Raw genomic sequence first — 27,180 nt, forward strand, 5'->3', positions numbered from 1 at the left:
ATGCTCCGCAGGGCGCAGCTTTATACGACCGCAGAGGTTGAACCCTGAACGCTTGGGGCAAGTATGGACACAACATTCAAGCTGGATTCAGCTCTAAATTTGGATTGTGATTAAATAGTTGACACAGCATAGGTTTCTGACACAGAATGAATGTGGTCTAATGAACTTAAAATATTTTTTTTGCCTTTGAGCAATTCACTATGCTGTTGAATATTAATCCTTTCAAAAAAATGTTTGAAGAAATTTTCTTTTTATTTATGAAATCTGAAATGAGAATAATTTAACCCCCCCCCCCCATTTTTTTTCACATCCCCCTTTCCCTTTTTCCAAAACTGATTTCATTTCAAATTTCTAATGGAGTTTGTAACAATAACTACTCATTTAAATCACCTTAAAATATTAAAATGTAAAATAAAGTGCTTGTTGTCACTGAATGGTAAAGATTGTTTTAATCTATCAGTTGGTAGTAAAAGTAAATATACATTGTATATTGTATAAAACAATGATTTAAGTTGATTCAACTACTATTCTGGACAAAGAAAGATAACTCCAATTGAAAATTTCTTGCTATTGCACAATACTGTGCAATTGAAGATTTCTTGCTATTGCTGAATACTGTGCAATTGAAAATTTCTTGCTATTGCACAATACTTAATATAATAATTTTGGATCCTGATTTGAACCAACTTGAAAACTGGGCCCATAATCAAAAATCTAAGTGCATGTTTAGATTCAGCATATAAAAAAAACCCAAGAATTCAATTTTTGTTAAAATCAAACTTAGTTTAATTTTGGACCCTTTGGACTTTAATGTAGACCAATTTGAAAACTGGACCAAAAATTAAGAATCTACATACACAGTTAGATTTGACATATCAAAGAACCCCAATTATTCAATTTTTGATGAAATCAAACAAAGTTTAATTTTGGACCCCGATTTGGACCAACTTGAAAACTGGGCCAATAATCAAGAATCTAAGTACATTTTTAGATTCAGCATATCTAAGAACCTCAAGGATTAAATTTTTGTTAAAATCAAACTAAGTTTAACTTTGGACCCTTTGGACCTTAATGTAGACCAATTTGAAAACGGGACCAAAAATTAAGAATCAACATACACAGTTAGATTCGCCATATCAAAGAACCCCAATTATTCAATTTTTGATGAAATCAAACAAAGTTCAATTTTGGACCCTTTGGGCCCCCTTATTCCTAAACTGTTTGGACCAAAACTCCCAAAATCAAACCCAACCTTCCTCTTATGGTCATAAACCTTGTGTTTAAATTTCATAGATTTCTATTTACTTATACTAAAGTTATGGTGAGAAAACCAAGAATAATGCTTATTTGGGCCCCTTGTCCCTAATTCCTAAACTGTTGGGACCTCAACTCCCAAAGTCAATCCCAACCTTCCTTTTGTGGTCATAAACCTTGTGTTTAAATTTCATTGATTTCTATTTACTTATTCTCAAGTTATTGTGCGAAAACCAAGAATAATGCTTATTTGGGCCCTTTTTTGGCCCCTAATTCCTCAACTGTTTGGACTTCAACTCCCAAAATCAATCCCAACCTTCCTTTTGTGATCATAAACCTTGTGTTAAAATTTCATAGATTTCTATTCACTTTTACTTAAGTAAGAGTGCGAAAACTAAAAGTATTTGGACGACGACGACGCCAACGTGATACCAATATACGACCAAAAAATTTTCAATTTTCGCAGTTGTATAAAAAAGGCTAAGATTTTTGGTAGTGTTAATTTCTCTCTTATTATGAGCAATAAGATAACTGTTTTTGGTATGTGCGTACCTTGCAAGGTCCTCATGCCTGTCAGACAGTTGTCACTTGACCTCTGACTCATTTCATGGATCAGTGAACACGGTTAAGTTTTGGTGGTTAAGTCCATATCTCGGATACCATTAACAATAGGTCTGCTATATTCAGTGTATGGAAGGATTGTTAGGTGTACTTGTCCAACTACCAGGTGTCATCTGACCTTGACCTCATTTTCATGGTTCAGTGGGTATAGTTATGTTTTTGTGTGTTTTTTTTAAACTAAGCAATAGTCTAACTATATTTGTTGTATGGAAGGATTGTAAGGTGTATATGTCTGTCTGGAAGGTATCATCTGACCTTGATATCATTTTCATGGTTCATTGATCAATTTTAAGTTTCCATGGTTAAGTTTGTTTCTTAGATACTATAAGCAATAGGTCAACTATATGTAATGCATAGATTGATAGTAAGGTTTACATGTCTGTCTGGCATGGTTCATCTGATCTTGACCTCATTTTTATATTTCATTGGTCAAAGTTTAGTTTTCTTTGTTAAGTCTGTTTCTTAGGAACTAGAAGCAATAGGTCAACTCTATTTGGTGTATTGAATGATTGTAAGGTGTACATGTATTTCTTGTTATGTTTATCTGACCTTGGCCTCATTTTCTTGGATAATGTTAAGTTTATGTGTTAGTTGTAGTAAAGCTTTATATTTAGGACAATCGACATAAAATCAATGTTAAGTAAGGAGGGCGAGACATTTCAGCTTGTGCACATTTGTGTGAACTAGCACTGTAAAAAATCCTGGTCAGCATGTTAGTCAAAGCAAGGATTCATATTATATAGATATGATCTTGTCCTGAATATGCATGCATTAAATGCCATCCATCCATAGAAGTGTGAACACTGCTTTCAAATTAGAGACATAAATTGCTCAAAAAGGTAATATGATTTTGTTAAAATTAAGAAAACTCGTGAGAAGTCTGTGTGGTGTATTTCAGATATGCAATACTCCATTTTTCCTATCAAGGAAAAAATTTCACATCCATGCTTCTAACAGGATTATTTGACCTAAACTACCATTCAAATTATTGTTTACTTATCATGCCCAGCATTGTAATATTTGTTGTAGAACCAATTAAGGAGCCTGTTGTTCAGTGGTTTTTGTTAGTTTGTGTGGTTCATAAGTGTTTCTCATTTATTTATAATTAGATTAGGCTGTTGGTTTTCCTGTTTTAATTGTTTTACACTAGTCAATGTAGGGCCCTTTACCATGTTTATAGTTTGCTGTTTGATTTGATTCTAGGCTCAGTGTTGAAGGCCATACTTTAACCTATAAGTGGTGAGACTTTAATAAAGTATTTGTCTTGTCTTGTCTAACGACCTTGACTGGCTAAACAGGTGTGTGGAAATGAAAGTACTATATATACCTGCTATTGCTAGGATAGCAAAGGTTAAAATAAAGGCAGTAACTTCTTAGAATGGCTTGGAGCAAATCATGAATAAAGCTCATCAGAATATTGCCAATATAAACAAACGTATACATTTTGTAATAAATAAATCAAGGAAAACTTTCAGTATTTTTTTATTTATTTTTCAATTATTAAAAACAAACTCAACATTTTGATAAAAGTAATAATTTATAAATTCAATTATTGAATGAATACAAATCATATTTGTATTTAGATAGTACGTATAGTACTTTTTGACAACAAAATAAATTAATATAAATGCAATAAAATCAACAAATAAATATGGTCTCATTAAATCAGATTTATAATCATTAAATAATGAAAGTGTTAAAGCAGTTATATATTACATATGTTTGGTCTCGTAAATACAGGGCACTTCTGAATAAATGACCCCAAAAAGTGTGAAATAACAATGCCATTTTAAGTAAATATTCAAATGTTATGTTTTTATTTGCAAAATTGCAAATGATTAGCTTACAAAATTATCCACAAAATTGTTTTGAGATTTGAAAGCATTTGCAAAGGAAAACAAGCATGCTGTATCTTGAATCACATGAAATCTAATATAATGACATAGTTTTCGAGGAAAATAATGACTATTTGACCTTTGTCATTAATAATATGCAATTTATGACAGTAATTTGTAAAACATTGTGAAGTAAGCCAGAAATAGCTATACACCAAAGTTACATTTGGAATAAACTGCAATGTTATTTAGAGCCCAAAACAAAGGAAATGAAATCTCCATTTACATTTTTTACAATTGAATGAATAATATTAAGGATGTTATATCAAAATTGCAAGGAAAATTTTTAAGATCTCTTCTGTATGTTGTATACGAAGGCTTTAAAGACCTCACATTAATAAATAGGCTACATATTGTGTCAATTATCTAACATTTTACACAACTCAAACATAAAATAAGTTAACAACTTCTGATTAGTTATCACAAAACTTCTTTCTTCCTGCTGGTATGTTTGATTTATCTCTGAGTTACAAAAATCATTATTGGAGTAAACCTTTAAAACTTGTAGACTTTATGAATTTGTAGTAGAATACAGTTTTTTGTTTTTTCATTTCTGATTATGGGTTTTGGTAGAAACACTAAAGTCGGCTTACAACTATTGTCAATGAAGTCATTGTATTGGTTCTGCAACCTTGACCTTTGACACACTGACTCAAAAATCACAAGAGGTCTTGTTTTTTCAAAGATACATTTTCAAACTAAGTTTAGAACTGATTCAAAATGTATCACTTATTTATTTATCTTAAATTATCCACTATTTTAGAAGATCAATTTCTGATGTGACTTTGACCTCTATCTAGTAACCTCAAAATTATTTTTTTTGTAAGATCATTACACTGTAAGACTGTCCTACTAATCAACAATTCAATAAAGTTTTTGTTCTAAATAAGAAACATTCTTAATTAAGATTTGTAAAAGTTCAACAAATTGTTAGAAAATATCAACAACCAAAAATTTTGACCAAAATAGCTGTTGTGACCTTGACTGTTGACCTCAGAATCAATAGGTTCTACCTTCCTAATAGGACAATATCTATGATATTATTAATGGCTGAAGTATTTAGTCATGGAAAGGAATGGAGGCATTACAATGTATATGTTTTTGTTAGTTGATTAAGTAAATAAATCCTCAGCTCTGACAATGTCAAGTCAAAAGCCAGTAATTAAAGTAAATTTTAAGTAGGGAGCTTTTAAAAAAAATATGCTTGAACAAAAAAACTTTACTGCAAACTGCTATTACAAATAAAACTGTGGGTACATGAGACGACAAATAGTTTACAGACAATTCAAGAACATAATAATATAACAGGAAATCTATCTGTTTTCAGATCTTTAGGTATTATCACATATTTAGTGTTTTGACAATGATAAGGTACTTTCTGAATATTGATATTGTTTGACCTGAATACAAAATATAGAAACACGTCAGTTTTGACAGGTACGGTAGACAAGTTCAGTAAACAAATACACAAACATTCTTCTACTTATTTCTTGTTATTATTATTATCCAAGCAGTGGTTCAAATTATATGAATTGGCACATATTGGCATTGTCTATGATGATCACATGCATTATACCTTTTTATAAAACAGGCAATAAAAATGTTTGGAATTAAAAATTTATAGAATGATGACATAAAATAACAACTATTTGTCATGTAGTTGAAATAAGCAGTAAAGTTATACACATAAATTCCTTGTCATATTTTGACATTAAACAAAGTTACATAGAAAAGTTTATATCTAACAATTGATATCCATTAACTTAAAGCCCAATTGACTATGGCTATGGATAAGTTTGTAATAACGTATACAAGAAAATCAACAACAATTAGTACCTGCAAATTTTAATTTTAGAATCATTCCATTACAATAAAAGCATATGGTAACAATCCTAAAAGGATGTTTCTTATCCATAAATAATCTTTTTTTTCTAGTGCCATGAAGATGTACTGTAGAAACTTCTAATTTTTTTTTTAAGATGTGTTCTCCTTTATTGAAAATGGAGTGAAAATTAAAACTGATATTGAAGGCACAGGACGCAGGTTGTACTGAATTTTATTACATTTCTTCAACAACCACAAAATAGATAGAAACTATCATAATTTCTTATCAAATGTTGGAAAATGATATCTTTACTTTTTATTTCAATTCATATAGAGATCTTTTATTTTTCTAATAAATACATGCAAGTCTTTTGATTAAAAATTTGGCCCAATCGGCTTCTTATGTTTACAATTATGGACTAATTACAAGTGAAAAATTATAGGCAGATGATTAAAAGGGTGTGGTATATGTTCTTCAAGTTTTCAAACTGTGTATCATTTCAATGAATTTCAACTGCTTCAATATGCTTTAAATTCAGGATTCAACCCAATCTGGAGAAATAACATAAAGTATTAAAATTGATAATTTCATATCAAATTAAAATATGTAATTAATAAAAATTTCGTAACAATCAATGTTTAAGGTAATTTCTATCTTAAATACATCTGATTGATAATTTTCTCTCCATCTATTTTGTGATCTTGGTTTATTACCAGAGTTCTGTAACTTTGAATGGTAGTCTGTTATGATTACTCCCATGATGATGTTCCGTAAGTTATGTCCCTTTATAGAGCACCTGCATATGATTAAGTCTAAACACTGGTAGGTGATTTATTTGCAGCAACGGGTGATGGTTTATGATGCCTCTTTAAATGGATCTTCAGCGTACTATTTTGAGCTGTTGCATACTCACAATAAGTACATTTAAATGGCTTCTCTCCTGTGGTAAAACAATTTTAAAAAAGATTATTAAACATTAAAAACATGTATGTGTACAAAGAAGATTGAAGATGTCCATAATAATACATTTACTGAAGTGAAAGCCAGCTAAAATAAAACCTTTCTTAAGGTGGCTCCGGCCTATTCGAAGTTTCTATCAGAAGTGCCATATTTTTTGTTATTTTATTCTTTACAGAAAGTGAATCAAATTGGTCGGAAAAAAAAAGGGGGGGTCACGGACCATTTAAGCTCAAAATTTTACTTTTAAACAGGTATGTAAAAGGGACCATTTTTCAATGAAATGATAGTGAAAAAAGAGGTGTTGACATATTTTTATCGGAATATCAAAAAATGTTCTATGACACTTTGTCCAAAACTGTAATATAAAAAGCTGAACTATAGCTTTAAAGAATGAGCAAATAAAAAACATAGGTCACTGATAAGGAAAACAAAAATATTTTGCCGGGAAAATGGTTAAAATGGGTGAAATGATAATTTACTGCTTGCCACTAAATTCATTTGTGCCATAAGTCTGTTCATTTGATGTAACATAAAATTAATGCACATGTACAGATGTCATTGCCTTGGACATTCATATATATACATCCCTGTTCACACAATATGCAAAAATAATATCTGTATACTCAAATTTGCATACAATGCATAAAATGTAGAATTTTGAGAATGAGATATTATCTGGGTTTCTCCCTTGGCATCTGGACAATGCTGGACACATCTTCTATTTGTAAGATGTTCATATTTCCTGCATTAGTTTGACTTAGAACCCGACTCAAATCCCCATAATTTAGCAGGTTCAATTACTGTTTTCAAATTACATTTCAGCTATGATCCATTTTTACAATACATGTCTCTCAAGATTGGTGATATTTTCCATGGGGATTTGACATAATGTACACAGAAGATAAAGATCAGGGGCCTGGTTTTCGAAAGTATTATAAGATATGTCATAAGATATATCTTAGGATATATTTTATGATCATCATATGACTATCATATGATATGTCATAGGATGTAAATCAAAGCTGTCGTAAGAGAGTCATAGCTATGATGCTCTTATGACTGTCATAAGTGAACATTATTTTCTATTATTTTAAATGATGATTAACCAGATGCTCCGCAGGGCGTAGCTTTATACGACCGCAGAGGTTGAACCCTGAACGGTTGGGGCAAGTATGGACACAACATTCAAGCTGGATTCAGCTCTAAATTTGGATTGTGATTAAATAGTTGACACAGCATAGGTTTCTGACACAGAATGAATGTGTTCTAATGAACTTAAAATTTTTGTTTTCTCTTAGAGCAATTCACTATGCTGTTGAATATTAATCCTCTCAAAACAAGAATGTGTCCTCAGTACACGAATGCCCCACTCGCACTATCATTTTCCATGTTCAGTGGACCGTGAAATTGGAGTAAAAACTCTAATTTGGCATTAAAATTAGAAAGATCATATCATAGGGGACATGTGTACTAAGTTTGAAGTCGATTGGACTTAACTTCATCAAAAACTACCTTGACCAAAAACTTTAACCTGAAGCGGGACAGACGGACGGACGGACGAACGGACGGACGAACGGACAGACGGACGGACGGACAACAGACCAGAAAACATAATGCCCCTCTACTATCGTAGGTGGGGCATAAAAATGTTTGAAGAAATTTTCTTTTTTATTTATGAAATTTCAAATGAGAAAAATTGAACCCAATTTTTTTAATCACATCCCCCTTTCCCTTATTCCAAAACTAATCTCAATTAAAATTTCTAATGGAGTTTGCAACAATAACTACTCATTTAAATACATCATAAAATATTAAGATGTAAAAAAAACTGCTTGTTATCACTGAATGTTATTTATTATAATTTATCAGTTGGTAGTGTATATTGTATATAACAAAGATTTAAGTTGATTCTGGACAAAGAAAGATAACTCCAATTAAAAAAAAATCTTGCTATTGCACAATATTTTGCAATTAGATATTTCTTGCTTACTATTCTGGACAAAGAAAGATAACTCTAATTAAAAAAAAATTTGCTATTTCACAATATTGTGCAATTAGATATTTCTTGCCATTGCGCAATACTGTGCAATTGAAAAGACTTGCTATTGCACAATACTTAATATAATAATTTTAGATCCTGATTTGGACCAACTTGAAAACTGGGCCCATGATAAAAAATCTAAGTACATTTTTGGATTCAGCATATCAAAGAACCCCAAGATTCCAATTTTTGTTGAAATCAGACTAAGTTTAATTTTGGACCCTTTGGACTTTAGTGTAGACCAATTTGAAAACAGGACCAAAAATGAAGAATCTACATACACAGTTAGATTTGGTATATCAAGGAACCCCAATTATTCAATTTTTGATGAAATCAAACAAAGTTTAATTTTGAACCCCGATTTGGACCAACTTGAAAACTGGGCCAATAATCAAGAATCTAAGTACATTTTTAGATTCAGCATATCAAAGAACCTAACTGATTCATTTTTTGTCAAAATCAAACTAAGTTTAATTTTGGACCCTTTGGACCTTAATGTAGACCAATTTGAAAACGGGACCAAAAGTTAAGAATCTACATACACAGTTATGACAGTTAGATTCGGCATATCAAAGAACCCCAATTATTCAATTTTGATGAAATCAAACAAAGTTTAATTTTGGACCCTTTGGGCCCCTTATTCTGTTGGGACTAAAACTCCCAAAATCAATACCAACCTTCCTTTTATGGTCATAAACCTTGTGTTTAAATTTCATAGATTTCTATTTACTTATACTAACATTATGGTGCGAAAACCAAGAAAAATGCTTATTTGGGTCCCTTTTTGGCCCCTAATTCCTAAACTGTTGGGACCTAAACTCCCAAAATCAATACCAACCTTCCTTTTGTAGTCATTAACATTGTGTTTAAATTTCATTGATTTCTATTTACTTAAACTAAAGTTATTGTGCGAAAACCAAGAATAATGCTTATTTGGGCCCTTTTTTGGCCCCTAATTCCTAAACTGTTGAAACCTAAACTCCCAAAATCAATCCCAACCATTCTTTTGTGGTCATAAACCTTGTGTCAAAATTTCATAGATTTCTATTAACTTAAACTAAAGTTATAGTGCGAAAACCAAGAAAATGCTTATTTGGGCACTTTTTGGCCCCTAATTCCTAAAATGTTGGGACCAAAACTCCCAAAATCAATACCAACCTTCCTTTTGTGGTCATAAACCTTGTGTTAAAATTTCATAGATTTCCATTCACTTTTACTAAAGTTAGAGTGCAAAAACTAAAAGTATTCGGACGCCGGACGACGACGACGACGACGCCGACACCAACGTGATAGCAATATATGACGAAAATTTTTTCAAATTTTGCGGTCGTATAAAAAATGATAAAAACAAAATAAAAGTGAAAAGTATGAACATAATAATAATAACCATTCTTAATATTTACGAATGTTTTATATTTTTCATTATAATGAACATGAAATTTCACACAAAAGAAAATGAAATATGAGTTGATACTTTGTTTAAATTTAGTTTTTAATATATAATAAATCTTGAACTTCATGTTAATACTTCATGTTAATGTATTATCATACATGCATTGTTATTTAATTGTGAATACTTTTAAGATTCGGTACATCAAGTATCCGCTTAACGAAAATGCGTGCAAATACGTTAAATTAGTACTATACCAGGAAAAATGTTATATGTATATTTATCATACAAAACCATGAGTTAGAAAAGTATTCAAAATTGTATGTCACAGGAGATTCAAATTTTACTTCACGTAGTTGAGAAAAATAAAATCTTTACTATTTAGCTAACTGAGAAACACAACAAATATTTTTATTGCAATTAACATGAAATTATACATGAAAAGTAATTTAAATTTGAGTTCACAATCATAAGACCATCATAAGTCATGTCGCGATAGGTCTTAAGTTTACAACAACAGTTATGAAAAATCGTAACTGGGGGTTACGACTATGGCATGTTCTAAGACCATCATAAGACATGTCTTAGTCATAAGATACTTTCGAAAAAACCAGGCCCCTATCTTATATGAATAGACACATATATTTTTCTGTAGACCTATATTTTAGAATCTGGATTTGTTTTTTCGTTATTTGTCATTAGGTTACTGTGCTTTGTCATTCATCCTTTTTTCATTAATTTTAATGAGTACACTACAATCATGATATTATATATACAAACCTGTGTGAATTCTTATGTGAACTTTCAGATGACTTCTCTCTACAGTGGAATAACTGCACTGTTGGCATTTAAATGGTTTCACACCTAAAACAATAATTCAATTTATTTAGAATTTAAAAATACACTTTCACATAAAATGTTAAGTTCAAGATATTGTACATGCTGTATAGCATGTGTAATGCAGATTTAATGTGCATTCTAGAAATTGGTATTGCCCAATAAAAAACAAACTTTTGTTGGACATGACCAATCAGACTATGACTTTGTTACACAAGCAAATTTCTAAAATTTGCTTTATTTGGGTGATTTTTCCTCTAATTCTTTTTTTTAATATCAATTTTCTAAATCTCTAGAAAGTGAACCTTTTTCAGATCTATTTTCTAAAATGATCAGGGCATATGCAGGGCAACAAGTCCATTTATGTTATCCTCCTGTTTGTACTTTTTTAAAATCTAATTTGCTTTATAGGTTATCTTTTTTCAATAGTTGAACATCTGAAACATTGTGTGCTGGGCTATCTTTACCATCAGCTGTGTGACATTACATGTATGTCTCACTATTGACAAATGTTTTACATAATGTATTACATCAATATATATACATGTACTTCCCAGTCAATGATGAAGCTTAAAAACAAGCAACAATCTATCAGTTCATGAAGTATTTGAAAAATAATGAAAATTTCAGTACTTATATCTTGCAATTATACCAATATCTCATTTCATTCCTACCTTAACAATTAAAATAAAGTATACAAACCTGTATGTTTACTCATATGTTTTTTTAGATGAATTCTTTGGTTGAATGCACTGTCACACTTTTCGCACTTGAATGGTCTGGATGTTGGATAACGTCTTTTCCTTGATTGATTCAGATCCCCATCTTCACCATGATTTAAATCTATCTCTAACCTGCTATCGGTTCCATCCTCCATGTTTTCTGCAGCTAAATTAACAGATGTATCCATGGCACTGTTTCTTGCTTGTCCATTTTCATTTCCCACCCTGAATCCATTGGAAGAATTTGCTGTTAAGTGATTAGTTGTGCATGTTGTATTCTGGCTAACAGTAGATGCCTCTGTCGGGAATGTGTGCTTAGATATAATCAATGGTCTTAATGATCCATCATTTTGAGTACTGAGTGAGTAAGATAGGGGTATAGAGAATACAGCTCCAGCTGGGAGAATGACAGAGCCTTTCCCTTTAGATCTGTTTAGAAAACTACCACTATCTCTGGATAACCCAGACACTTCATATCCAATCCCACTGAAGTCTGCAGGGAAAGACACATTATCATTACCTACGGTAGATTTTTGCGATAGAGTTCCATCTTCATTGGGTTCAAGGTCTATAAATATAGTCCCCCTGTTCTTTTTATCACTACTGCGGTATGTCCTCAGTGTATTTGAATCAGAGAGTCTACGCATAAGTTTCTGTCTCATTGATAAAGTATGTTTTGTTTCAAAATGTCTCTTTCTCTTTTTTGGAACAACAGCATTGCAGCATTTTTTAAGATCTTCATGAGAACCTGGAATTACTGTTACCCCACATTTTTGACTATCACAGCAGCCATTGTTAGTATTTTCTGAAGTATCTCCTGTACTAACATTGCTGTTCGTATTTGGAGTTGATGATGGTGATATCTGAATATCTTGTTCAATATTGTCAGATGATTGCGATGTGTTGCCTGCCATTTCTTTGTATACTTCTAAATCCTGATTATTTGATTCAGTATGTTTAGTTACATCTTCAACCAACATTGGACTGGTTACCTGCTCATCTGTCATAGTGGAAACTAGAACAGGACTTGCCTGCTGTGATTCTATTCCTTGGCTCCCAATCTCAACCCCTGTTAATACTTGACTAGATGTTTGCCCATTAGTCTGTGTAGTCGTAACATATGAAATATCTGGCTGTTTAATCACTGGTGTTTTTGGTGAATTGGTTTGATTGACTGTAACAACATTTCTAACAGAGGACTGGTCTATCTGATTGATCTGTCTATGGTGGACATCTATCAAAGCTGGGCTGTTTTCTTGTTTATTCATATTCTCAGCAGCATGATACGGTTGTTGATTAACCTGATTGTCTGACACTGTCTGACTTGTGACCTCTTTAGTTAATACAGGAAAGATAACTCCGGAATTCATAATGGCACTTAACACATGGCTTGATATATTCTCACTAGTTATTGCTGTAGCATGATTTTCAGATGTAAAAACTGGTGAAGATGTTTGACTATTCCCTTGTGAAGAAATATCTGATTTCGTAATGTCTTTCTGAGTGTCATATTGAGTTTTGTTGAGCTGTTTATTTCCTAAACTTAGTCCTTGACCAGGATTAGTTTGTAGATTTGACAGCGGTAATCTAAGATTACTCATATTCATTTCATTATTTGTAGATACATGCTTGACCATTGCTGAAGAACTTGCTCTGCTTTGGCTTTCTGATTGGATTTGGTGTTGATTGGATGCTACTTTTAGATTTGAGATGCCTTTTGCAGGCTGTTGTAAGTCCATGACATGTGGCTGATTTGAGGTAAACAATATTTCTCTAGACCTATTTTCTAACTGATCATCCCTTTCTAAAGACCGGTCTAAGGACTGACTAATGGACTGAAACATTGATTGATCTATCATTCTTTTTGCAGCCTCTGTTTCTTGAGATACAGTCACCTTCTGTATCCCTGTTATACCAGAACTTCTTTGAAGGAACAGTTTAAACTTATGTATTGTCTGAGCATGTCTGAGAAGTCCAACTGCTGTCATAAATCCCTGAGGACAGGAGCCACACACTAACTCTACAAGTAAATATATACACAATGGGTGAACCACAAACCAACTCTACAAGTAATTATATATATAAACACAAACACATTTGTAAGAATGTAATTTTGCTGTTGGTATTGGCAGATTTTTATATATATCCAGTTAATGTTTTAATGCAGATGAGATATATATGCAGTATTTTGTCAGGTTCTAATCTTTTATAAGATAATTGACTAAATTAAACTGAACCAAAATTGAGCACAAAATTTTATGACAGAAAGAAACAAAATTAAGTTCACCCTAAGCATTTGAAACATATACACATATGATATAGCTTAATGTTGGACAAAAATAATACTTGCATTATCAGAAAAAATAAAAATTCTTTAAATCAATCAAACAAAAAAACCTATGAAAATTCTGCTTCAAAAGGTGTAAAGGTAATTTCATTCTGACCAGAAAAGACCCACACGGCATCCCTAAAATAAAAAATGTTTTTTATGTACTTGATGTATGATAAACATACATACACACATTTGACATATATTTTTTTGTCTAGGCACTAAAGCTTTATTAATTTATTTCGAAAGCCTTTGTCTGCAGTGATGTGTTTCACATTTGTGTGTAAAGCCTTTGTCTGCAGTGATGTGTTTCACATTTGTGTGTAAAGCCTTTGTCTGCAGTGATGTGTTTCACATTTGTGTGTAAAGCTTTTGTCTGCTGTGATGTGATTTGCCTTTAAATTTGTATGTAAAGCCTTTGTATGCAGTGATGTGTATCACATTTGTGTATTAAGCCTTAGTATGCAATATTAGTAATGATTTTAACATTTGACTGTGTGTAAAGCCTAAATTGCCTTTGTATGCAGTGATGTGTTTCATATTTGTATGAGTGATGTGATTCTCATTTGTGTGTATAGCGTAAAGCCTTTGCATTACAGTGATGTTTCACATTTGTGTGTAAAGCCTTTGTATTAGTGATGTTTCACATTTGTGTATAAAGCATTTGAATGCAGTGATTTGTTTCACATTTATGTGTAAAGCCTTTGTCTGCAGTGATAAGTTCAACATTTGTGTTGTCTTTGTTTACAGTGATGTTTCACATTTGTATGTAAAGCCTTTGTATGCAATGATGTGTTTCACATTTGTGTACAAAGCCCTTGTCTGCAGTGATGTGTTTCACATTCTTGTGTAAAAAGTAAAATAACAAAAATACTGAACTCTGAGGAAAGTCCCTAAATCAAATTGCAAAATCAAATGAAAAAAACACTTCAAACATGTGTAAAAACCTTTGAATGCAGTGATGTGTTACACATTTGTGTGTTAAGCCTATGTATGCAGTGAACTGTTTCAAATTATTGTGTAAAGCCTTTGTATAAAGTGATGTGTTTCACATTTTTATTGTACAGCCTTTGTCTGCAGTAATGTGTTTCACATTTAAATATTTGTGTTAAGCCTTTGTCTGTAGTTATGGTAGTGATGTTTCACATGTGTGTGTAAAGCCTTTGTATGCAGTGATGTGTTTAACATTTCATGCATTTGTGTGTAAAACCTGTGTATGCAGTGAAATGTTTCACGTTTGTGTGTAAAGCCTTTGTATGCAGTGATGTGTGAAACATTTGTGTGTAAATCCTTTGTATCCAGTGATGCATATATAACATTTGTGTGTAAAGCCTTTGTATGCATGTTGTATGCAGTTATGTGTTTCACATTTGTGTGTAAAGCCTTTGAATACAGTGATGTGTTTCAAATATGTGTGTAAAGCCTTTGTCTACAGTGACGTGTTTAAATATTATTCATGGGATACCAATTTTCTTGGTTTTTGTTAGTATAGTTGAACCAAAACGTTCAATGAAATAAATTTGCTATTGGGTTGTTTATATACAATCTTTGACAAAAACCAGGAAATCCAATGTCCATCATAATCATGATAATGCAAGATTTCCTCAATCCACGAAAAATGATACCCACGAAAATAAATGAATCCACAGTATGTAAAAATATGGATATATTCTGAAAAATTGAACTCTTTCAGAAACTGTGACACTTCTGTTAATGAGCTGTAAATTTTGTACTCCAAGTACTGAGTAAATGTATACGACAGTAAGGCCAGGTATGTAAATGTACTAACCAGCATTTGAGGTTACAGCTGTATCCATTGATTCCTGACAGTCTTGTTGTTTATGTTTAATGAAAGATGTGATCCTTTCCAGTCTAAACTCAGACATACATTTACCACACGTCAAATAATCCTCTTCTTCTTCCACTGAAATTATAAAAAATATTTATATCTTAGTTGTACGAACAATTTTTACTCTTGAAATATTTTTCATTTTTTAAATATGATAAAGTCATGAAAGTTATTTCTTTTCACATTCAGGAAAGTTGAGCCCAACAAATAACTAGAGGCTCTCAAGAGCCTGTATCGCTCACCTGATTCTACTTGGGTTTTTGAAATCATATAAAAAAATATAAAATTTGGCTAAAAGTGACAACACCTCATTTATAAGGAAAGGAACATGTTTAATTTCATTCAAAAGTCCCCCACTGGCGGCCATCTTGGATGACGGATCAGCTACAAAGTAACAACACTTGGTCAGCACCTCATAAGGAACATTCATGTCATGTTTGGTTTTATTCCATTCAGTGGTTCTCTAAAAGAAGTCATTTGTATGGTCCTATGTTAAACTAAGTCCCCTGCTGGCGGCCATCTTGGATAATGGATCGGCTACAAAGTAACAACACTTGGTCAGCACCTCATAAGGAACATTCATGCAATGTTTGGTTTTATTCCATTCAGTGGTTCTCTAGAAGAAGTCATTTGTATGCATTTCCCATAGGGTCCTATGTTAAACTAAGTCCCCCGCTGGCGGCCATCTTGGATAATGGATCGGCTACAAAGTAACAACACTTGGACAGCACCACATTAGGAACATTCATGCCATGTTTGATTTCATTCCATTCAGTGGTTCTCTAAAAGAAGTCGTTTGTATGCATTTTCCATAGGGTCCTATGTTAAACTAAGTCCCACGCTGGCGGCCATCTTGGATGATGGATCGGCTACAAAGTAACAACACTTGGTCAGCATCTCATAAGGAACATTCATGCCATGTTTGGTTTCATTCCTTTCAGTGGTTCTCTAAAAGAAGTCATTTGTATGCATTTCCCATAGGGTCCTATGTTAAACTAAGTCCCCCGCTGGCGTCCATCTTGGATGATGGATCGGCTACAAAGTAACAACACTTGGTCAGCACCACATTAGGAACATTCATGCCATGTTTGATTTCATTCCATTCAGTGGTTTTCTAAAAGAAGTCATTTGTATGCATTTCCCATACATGTAGGGTCCTATGTTAAACTAAGTCCCCCACTGGCGGCCATCTTGGATGATGGATCGGCTACAAAGTAACAACACTTGGTCAGCACCCCAAAAGGAACATTCATGCTATGTTTGGTTTTATTCCATTCAGTGGTTCTCTAAAAGAAGTCATTTGTATGCATTTCCCATAGGGTCCTATGTTAAACTAAGTCCCCGGCTGGCGGCCATCTTGGATGATGGATCGGCAACAAAGTAACAACACTTGGTCAGCACCTCATAAGGAACATTCATGCCATGTTTGGTTTCATTCCATTTAGTGGTTCTCTAAAAGAAGTCATTTGTATGCATTTCCCATGGGTCCTATGTTAAACTAAGTCCCCCGCTGGCGGCCATCTTGGATGATGGATCGGCTACAAAGTAACAACACTTGGTCAGCACTCCATAAGGAACATTCATGCTATGTTTGGTTTCATTCCATTTAGTGGTTCTCAAGAAGAAGTCATTTGTATGCATTTCCCATAGGGTCCTATGTTAAACTAAGTCCCCCGCTGGCGGCCATCTTGGATGATGGATCGGCTACAAAGTAACAACACTTGGTCAGCACCCCATAAGGAACATTCATGCTATGTTTGGTTTTATTCCATTCAGTGGTTCTCTAAAAGAAGTCATTTGTATGCATTTCCCATAGGGTCCTATGTTAAACTAAGTCCCCCGCTGGCGGCCATCTTGGATAATGGATCGGCTACAAAGTAACAACACTTGGACAGCACCACATTAGGAACATTCATGCCATGTTTGATTTCATTCCATTCAGTGGTTCTCTAAAAGAAGTCGTTTGTATGCATTTTCCATAGGGTCCTATGTTAAACTAAGTCCCACGCTGGCGGCCATCTTGGATGATAGATCGGCTACAAAGTAACAACACTTGGTCAGCACCTCATAAGGAACATTCATGCCATGTTTGGTTTCATTCCTTTCAGTGGTTCTCTAAAAGAAGTCATTTGTATGCATTTCCCATAGGGTCCTATGTTAAACTAAGTCCCCCGCTGGCGTCCATCTTGGATGATGGATCGGCTACAAAGTAACAACACTTGGTCAGCACCACATTAGGAACATTCATGCCATGTTTGATTTCATTCCATTCAGTGGTTTTCTAAAAGAAGTCATTTGTATGCATTTCCCATACATGTAGGGTCCTATGTTAAACTAAGTCCCCCACTGGCGGCCATCTTGGATGATGGATCGGCTACAAAGTAACAACACTTGGTCAGCACCCCAAAAGGAACATTCATGCTATGTTTGGTTTTATTCCATTCAGTGGTTCTCTAAAAGAAGTCATTTGTATGCATTTCCCATAGGGTCCTATGTTAAACTAAGTCCCCGGCTGGCGGCCATCTTGGATGATGGATCGGCAACAAAGTAACAACACTTGGTCAGCACCTCATAAGGAACATTCATGCCATGTTTGGTTTCATTCCATTTAGTGGTTCTCTAAAAGAAGTCATTTGTATGCATTTCCCATGGGTCCTATGTTAAACTAAGTCCCCCGCTGGCGGCCATCTTGGATGATGGATCGGCTACAAAGTAACAACACTTGGTCAGCACTCCATAAGGAACATTCATGCTATGTTTGGTTTCATTCCATTTAGTGGTTCTCAAGAAGAAGTCATTTGTATGCATTTCCCATAGGGTCCTATGTTAAACTAAGTCCCCCGCTGGCGGCCATCTTGGATGATGGATCGGCTACAAAGTAACAACACTTGGTCAGCACCCCATAAGGAACATTCATGCTATGTTTGGTTTTATTCCATTCAGTGGTTCTCTAAAAGAAGTCATTTGTATGCATTTCCCATAGGGTCCTATGTTAAACTAAGTCCCCGGCTGGCGGCCATCTTGGATGATGGATCGGTAACAAAGTAACAACACTTGGTCAGCACCTCATAAGGAACATTCATGCCATGTTTGGTTTCATTCCATTTAGTGGTTCTCTAAAAGAAGTCATTTGTATGCATTTCCCATAGGGTCCTATGTTAAACTAAGTCCCCCGCTGGCGTCCATCTTGGATGATGGATCGGCTTCAAAGTAACAACACTTGGTCAGCACCTCATAAGGAACATTCATGCCATGTTTGGTTCCATTCCATTCAGTGGTTCTCTAGAAGAAGTTCAAAATGTAAATTGTTAACGACGACGACGACGGACGACGACGACGGACGACGACGACGGACGCCAAGTGGTGAGAAAAGCTCACTTGGCCCTTCGGGCCAGGTGAGCTAAAAAGCAGTTAGCACTAAGTTCAATGTAACAACGGAATTGTCATCTACTGATATTTTTCGTTACAATTTGTTTGTCCCTGCATGTACAAAATGTAAAGATGCAAACAGGAAACAGACCGGATGTTGATATGCAATTACTGAACAAAATCCCAATCAAGGTATCTGGTTGTCCCAGTCCCAAACCTATCCCGCCCTAAGTCAATCCGACCCAAAGTTGATCCGGCCCCACATACCAAAATAATGAATATATTGTTGCGCAGTACTTACATGACTTAGCAATCTGTTGTCAGACTTAAATATATAAAACTCCAAAACTCAAAAGGTAAATTTGAAATTTATACAAAACCAAAAGGAGATCACGTCAATAGAGATACATTTTGTAAATAAGCCACCAAAGTTTCATGCATATTGGCTAAAGCATTTTTGAGTTAATGTTGTCAACGAACGGACACGAAAATTGGTATCCATGTATCTATAATACTAAAATTACGAGGTCCAATTTGTCAGCCGTCATCACGTAAAAACGACGAATCAAAGAATTCAACTTTATATATAACTAATATAGTACAAAGGTGTAGATTAAAAATTACACCACTCCAGGTTCTTTTGATTTCCACGTATTTAATATTGCTAATAATTAAGAAGTTCCGGGTCGAGTCCGATACCGATACCAATAGTATATTCACCTGTTACCTATTACCTTATCTGTACGTTCCTCATATCAGGCGCACCACCAAACGGTGTATTCAGGATTAATATGCTATATACACGGGTCATAATCACAGGGTTGACACTACTAAATTGTCAAATTGTTACCTATTGTAGTATCTTAATCAGTAAGACTTTCTAAGATAACAATACGAATACTAAAAATCTGTGACTAAAAATAAGGCGTATAGGTACAGTTTTCAATTTGTTAGCGGGCATGGCGTTAAACAGCGAATCAAAGAATTCAACTTTATTTATAACTAATAAAGGACAATGATGTTGATTAAAAAATATCCCATTCCAGGAACTTTTGCTTTCTAAATAATTAATATTACCAATAATTGATAAGTTCCAGTTCAACGGGTTCAAACAGAAAGACTTTGATAGCAGAGAAAACTTTGTATCTTATAATCAGCATGACTTTATCAGATGACCATTCTAATACTAAAATAAGGCTTGCGCATAGTTATATACTTTAATTCAGTCACGGACCCGCGATATCACGGGTGTTCTAGTATGAATAATGAATCCACAGTATATCTTCATTATTATTCCATATTTTTAAAAAAATATATTTTTTATTGTTGCCAGGTTTATTTTAAACATGGGACCAGATAGACATGGGGCCTGATCAACTTAGGACAGATCAAACTGGGGTCGGATTGACATGAAAGCCCAATCAATTATCTAAATCGCCAATCCCAACCACGTTTACTTATTCCAATCATTGGAACATCACTATATAGACCATTGTAGACTGACCGTTATATAATGTGATACATATAAATTATCTCCTCTTGCTTCAATTTGATCAAGGATTTGTATAGTTAGATCTAACTATACAAATCCTTGATTTGATCTTATCACATATCACACTTATAAGCCCCCATCTGATCTGTGATCTAACCAAATTCAAAGGGTGTCTAATGATATAGAGAAAATCTTGATCTCTCTATGTTTAGCTGTTAAGTCTGCTATATAAAACTTACTAGTTACACGTTGTCTTTAGTGCTTTATGAATATATGTAATGTGTGATGTGGCTTCACGATTTTTCACATTGCACCCAGTAGCACACGGCACCGAAGTTTTTACAGAAGGGTTCACATTAAAGCGTGTGCAAAATGTGAATCCGATGTTCTGATTTTCTGAGGGTACGCAACCTTACACAAACCATGTTCCCAAATAACTACTTTAAAATTCGATTCGAGCTTTAACGAATGTCGAAAAAAGAAAAAGGGTCTCCTCTTTTATAGCTGTTTCATAATAACAGAAATTTATATCGGTTTCGTGAAACTCGATTTGTTATCCTTGAGAAGAGTCTAATGGAAAATATATAATCATCGTTTAATAAAAACAGTGGCGAAAGGAAGAGTTTCATTTTGTTTACACTTAATTCAAATATTCATCTATTTTTTGTTTTGATGAATCATAAGGTACGATCTATTATAATATAAAACCTCTTGCCCTCAAACAAACCGAAATGACGGAAGTGCCTTCATTCGGAACGCCTCTTGCCATTTGCATTTTGGAAACGTGACCAGAACTTGCAGAACAGATTGAATAGATAACATAGTTCTGCTAGGTAATATATCAAAGTGTTATAATAGCCATTATTACATTTAATCTGCTGACAGAATTTGTCGCTGTCAATATTTTGTTATTAGGGAAACCAACATAAAAATGTGATGGATGTGGTATTTATGTTCGGAACATCTTTCTAGTTTTCCTCGACATTAACGTCGATATTCTTGCAATGATGTTTAGAAACTTTAAATATCCAATTTAAGAAGTTCTTGAAACAATTGTTATCTTTACCAAAAACAGTAGCAGATCCTGCTATATATATGATTTCTGGGATGTTACCTGTAGAAGCTCAAATAGATGTAAAAATTTTAACTTTTTATGGAAATATTACTAGACACAAGGAAAAAATTCTATTGAATGGCAACTAGCGGAAAGGCAATTAAATGTTAAATCTATTAATAGTAATAGTTGGTTTAGTTTACTGAGGAAAATATTTTTGAAATATGAACTTAATGATCCTGCACAATACTTAGTTAATCCAATTAGTAAATACCAATGGAAAAGGGAAATAATTTCCAAAGTTCAAAAATTCTGGATTGAGAAGATACTGAATCAAGCAAAACTTTATACCAGTTTAAGATACTTATCGTTGATATATAAACCAGGACAATGTCATCCTATTGCAAATACAAATACTATGAATTCAAGGGAAATTATTAGAATTCCAACAAAATTGAAAATAGCTACTGGGAGTTACATTCTGCAAACAGTTAGAGCCAAGTTTAAAAGTAATACAGAACTGTCTATATGCAAACTGTGTAATGAAACAGAAGAAACTTTACCACATTTCTTATTAACGTGTAAAAGTTTAGAAGATATCAGAAAACCAATTTTGGAAGATTTAATTAATTCCTGTAGTGAAGAACTAGCTGCTTTTAATATGAAAGGTGAACATTTTGACATTTTACAACTGATCATAGATCCCTTTAATTACATGACAATGTTAAGAAATGAAAAAGTTTTTAAAGTGATACAGAACATTATAGATCCAAAATGTAGGCGATTATGTTACAATCTCCATTGTGAAAGATATAGACTGTTGCAATTAGATGATATAAAGAAAAAGAAAAGAAAGTAACATTTTATGAATCCTAAGTGTCAATTGGTTGTCTACTCTTAAACAGTGATATCTTTAGATAAATATTTTTAGATTTTAAAATATTTAATGATTTGATGATATTGACATTAAGTCCAATTTTATCGTCAAGAATATGATGAACAATGTAAATAGTGTATAGTGATATTGGTGGAAGATATTTTTATTCATGATGTGAAAAACCAATACTCGAAGAGGTGTGCCTACATTGGCAGAATATATATTACAGATTACAGTGCGGCATGGACTCTCATATCTTCAGTTATAATTTTTTTTAAAGTTTAAATTGTGAATAGAAACATGGAATGTGTCAAATAAAAAAACAACCCAAGTCCTTCAAGGAAGATACACCTTATCCAGTGATGTCACTAAGTTTTGAAGAAGCAGGCTGAATTTCTAAAATAGGCGACAAGTTCGTCGCTACTATGGCCGGAGGTCTGGGGCCCGCTCAAGGGCCCCATGATTTTTTTTTTAAATGGTGCAAAATCCTGCATTCTTGGGGTGTCCTAGACCCTTATTCAAACCTCTGAAAACATCATTTTTTACTGAAGATAATGTAAATGATTAACTAAAATTAGCAACATGATGGGTAAATTTTCTGTACATGTGATCACATCATTGATCATCTTGATGGACCAATATACATTTTTGTGCATTTTCCTGCAGACTGCTAGTAAATATTTTTGGACTGAAAGAATCCAAAAATCTTAGTTTGAATAGAAACATATTGTCTCTGGTTTGAATTATCACTTGCATTGAATAATTTAGTTTTAAATGAAAATTGTAATTCTGACATTGAGAACATTATGTTTTAATTTTATATTAAAAAAGTGTTGGTTTTGTTTTTACAAAATTAAAAACAATATTCACTGACTAGTAGTCAACTGGAGCTTCGATTTCAAAGTTAAAACTGTTACAGAGGTGCTATATTTTATAAAATCGTATTCTCTCCCCAAAAAGATTTGAAAATTTAGACTAAAATTCCTGCATTCTGAGCATACCTGGGAGTCAGAGCTCCAGATAAGAATTCACAAATTGGGGTTTTTACCCACCATTTTCTTATATAATAGGGTGATAAAGTTTTTTAATTGCATTATCAATTCCAATTCACCCCTCAGGTTAATATCAAATTGGGTTTTTCACCACCAAGCTCCTTAATGAATTGGGTTTTTCATCGACACATATTGAATATTTAGGCAATATCTGACCCCAATTTTTTCTTAAAAATGTTTCTTTCTTTGTTTACCTGTTTAATTTGGTTTATTCACTGAGAAGCAATTGTAGTTTTTATTTGTGTTCCGTTTCAAACCTTTTGTCAGTTTTGTATTTTCTAACAAAAACGGATATGTGTATTCACAGGCCCTCGTCTTATACCTTTATATAATAAATTCTGAGACCAGTGCCTGATCCGCCGTGCCTGTGTTGGTATTCATGAATTAACAGTAAAATGAATAAAAAAAATTAGTATATAAACTCTAATTATACTTGCATGATTTTTTTTTATTCAGTTTACAGAAATTCGGGTTTAGTTGTCTTTAATTAGAACTTTTGGTTTCTGATGCTTTATCATTTCATAATTGATTTGGCCTTTAAATTTTCCCAACTGATTTCGTTTTGATGAAAACCTGTGTTTATTAGCAATGTTCTCGATATGGAACGCACACACGCACGTGTGTTCGATGGACGCTTCCTTAAAACACTGGCTGAGTCTTGTTATCATCATAACTTTCCCTCAGCTTTTCAATAGAAGCCAATAACATGCTTCTGTTCAATATTTTTACCGGACATTCACTTTCTTTTTAATTCAATGTATGTTATGGTAAATCCCGAGCAATGCGAAAAAAATATGACGACATGACACACGCTAATTGGATAAACGCCGAGAAGATCGAAATGTTTACAAAAACACGTGCACCTATTGAGCAATGGAAAACTCAAACAGGGACCCATTTCAGCTACTTGATGCAGGGATCTATTTTTAGAACGACAGGAAATTTCCAGTTATAAAAATTAAAAAAAAGGTTTACGCGACGACTGTAAACCAGATAAGGGTTAATAACGCAAACGGTAGCCGATTAAAGGGTTAAGAACTCATGTTTTTGGCATATAATACACCTTATCGCTAATCCCGGCTGACCCTGCCGCTTGAACTTTTGACGTCAACAACAATCACTTTTCCATTGTGGCGTCAAATATTTTGTTTTATGACGTCAAAATTTTACGGGAACCTGTGTGATTTCCAGCAATGGCGGACAAATAGCGATAAGGTGTATTGGGTTTTCCGTTGAATTTATTGGGTAATTGAACCCTGCAATGGGCAATTGCATTGGGTTTTTTATTATTTGTATTGCGTGATCACGCAAATACGCAGCTTATCTGGAGCTCTGCCGGGAGTGATTTAGATGCTTGGGAAAATGTTAATTTTGTCTTATTTTTGTTGTTGACTTCAATCACATTTGATTTTTTTTTAAATGAGAATCCGTATATATAGTCCTGGCAAGGCTAAATCTATATTAGATTTTTTTTCTGGTAAGTCTGTTCTTGAATATATGTAAATAATACACAGGCAAGTGCCTATGAAATAATAGGTGAAATATTATAATTTCAATAATAATCGAATTTATTAAATATCTTGATCGATTTATTTGCGTACGTACTTAGTGACAAATGATCGACCCCATTTCTTCTCATAAGACTTGTACACGTATTTCAAACATGTTGTCAAGCTATGTCATTTTATTTTTTCTTATTTGTTAACTATATTTAGTCAAAGGTAAACACTGATTTACATTCTTGTTTATCGCGACTTTAATCGTGGAAGCTGATGCATTGAACAATTATTTGTTAATATTAACCTGATTATCTTTTTTATCTTATTATTTTTTTTTACTCATGCAAAAATAGCTGGCGGGAAAACGACAATAACCGGCGAAAATCGTCGGCTGCCGGCTTCTAACGACATCACTGCTTATCGCTATTTGTCCGACAATAGCGACATAATTAAGTGGGTCTCATTGGGGTGTAAGCGTGATGCGGGATTGCCGTTATTTTGTAAGCGTGACACATGAAAGTCAAATAATTATGCCAGGAAAACGGGAAATGACGGCTAGCGGGACACAGGAATTTCCAAAAAAAAATAAGAAATTACTTGGGTACATAGTGTAAGCGGGATACCAGAATCTGACAAGACAGTAAGCGGGATCCGGATCAGAACCCCCAAAGAGACCCCAATTTTAACTGGACATCACTCAGGATCCAGTGAAATTTTAACATATGTTGTCTGAAAATATAAAATTAATTTGTATAAGCTTTAGAAACATGACAAAAAGCAAGGCTCCACCGAGCTTTTCTCCTGTTTCATACATGTCATAGGGATAAGATAAAATAAGATAAGATATTGTAACGAAAACCGAGCGGTCAGGCTTTGATGTTAAATTATATATGTTTAACCCTTAGTGTGTTGCCATAAGAATGTGTTTTATAACAATGTATAAGTATATATATACGAACTAAAGTTATAACTGGCGACCCTTCTTTGGTAGCGTGGTACTCTGGTATCGTGGTATTTTGTGGTATTCCGGTAGATCTAAGGTTGGTTCTGTATAGGTTTTGTGGTACTTAGTGGTATTCTGGCATTCTGGTAGATCTTAGTTTGATTCTGTTTAGGTTTTTGTAAGAATAACAGACTCGTTAAATAAAAATCAACTTGTATTAACTTTAAGATGCATTAAATATCTACAATTCATACAAATAGTATGTTTCTCAGCAGTATTCAATTCTAACAAATAAGTACCTTACTTTTTTTTAGAATATCATAAAGAAAATGGATAGCGGAAATATAAATACCTCGAAAGTTTAGTTTTGTTATCAACAAATGGTAAATCAAATTCAATGTCAAAAGATAACGTTTCTCTCGAGAAGTTATTCTCTAAATGCAACTTGTTAAGGAATTAACAAGCCCACATTATACGGAAGTAGTCTGGTTACTACTTAGTCTGATTAATGGTTACGGTACATGTATAATTTAAATCGCTTGGAATTAGCGTGTGTAACTTGCCCAGGGTAAAGTCGTACTCAAGTTTTTTCGTTTTTCTCCGCCGTATTTATACTTGGTAAACCAATCTACCGATTTGGTTTACCATTTACTATTTTGGCTTACCATTTACCGAAATTACCAATCCAAAGCCATCGTGTTGTACGACCTATGAAGTAAACAATTCACAGGTGTTCCGATTGTAAAAATATGGACAAGAATAATAAAAGTTAACAAACATAGTTATGCGAGAAATAAATAATAAAAACAGTCAATTAACGGTAAGGTTTAAACAACATCATCACACAATTTTAGGGAAAACAAGTTCCATTCCAAGGGACCCCCATTTCGTTACAATATTTTTATTGGTTTGAAATACAATATTACAGGATTTATACCAAGACAATACACATTGGTTATACATGTACACAAACATATATCTAACCACATTCATAAACATTGTATATAAATATTATTATATATTCATGATAGATAACTTTAGGATCCGTTTTGTTACATCTTGTGATCAATTTATTTGGCAATCTCCAATGGCAGTCCTCAGGGTTTAAGAACATCAGTTGTTCTACCTGTTAGTCAAATGCATTTTGTTAAAATGTACTTTTTCACTTTTT

The 27,180-nt window shown here is 33.4% G+C and overlaps 2 protein-coding genes across 3 annotated transcripts in view; one reads left to right on the plus strand and one right to left on the minus strand.

Moving 5' to 3' along the window:
- Positions 1-3,340: 3,340 nt before the first annotated feature.
- Positions 3,341-20,964, minus strand: LOC139522876 (uncharacterized). Its single transcript, XM_071316495.1, has 5 exons — positions 20,824-20,964; positions 15,664-15,798; positions 11,526-13,565; positions 10,767-10,850; positions 3,341-6,535 (listed from the first exon to the last, which is right to left on the minus strand). Coding segments are annotated over exons 1-5 (2,388 nt in total). The 5' UTR covers positions 20,825-20,964; the 3' UTR covers positions 3,341-6,407.
- A 325-nt stretch (positions 20,965-21,289) lies between these two features.
- LOC139522877 (thymocyte selection-associated high mobility group box protein TOX-like) overlaps positions 21,290-27,180 on the plus strand; it is a 64,899-nt gene continuing 59,008 nt past the window's right edge. For both annotated transcript variants that reach the window (XR_011664507.1, XM_071316498.1), the window contains exon 1: positions 21,290-21,417. The gene's annotated coding sequence lies outside the window, so the exon portion shown is untranslated. The remainder of the gene's footprint in view (positions 21,418-27,180) is intronic.

The sequence above is a fragment of the Mytilus edulis genome, chromosome 5 (assembly GCF_963676685.1).
Source record: "Mytilus edulis chromosome 5, xbMytEdul2.2, whole genome shotgun sequence".
NCBI classification, from domain to species: domain Eukaryota; kingdom Metazoa; phylum Mollusca; class Bivalvia; order Mytilida; family Mytilidae; genus Mytilus; species Mytilus edulis.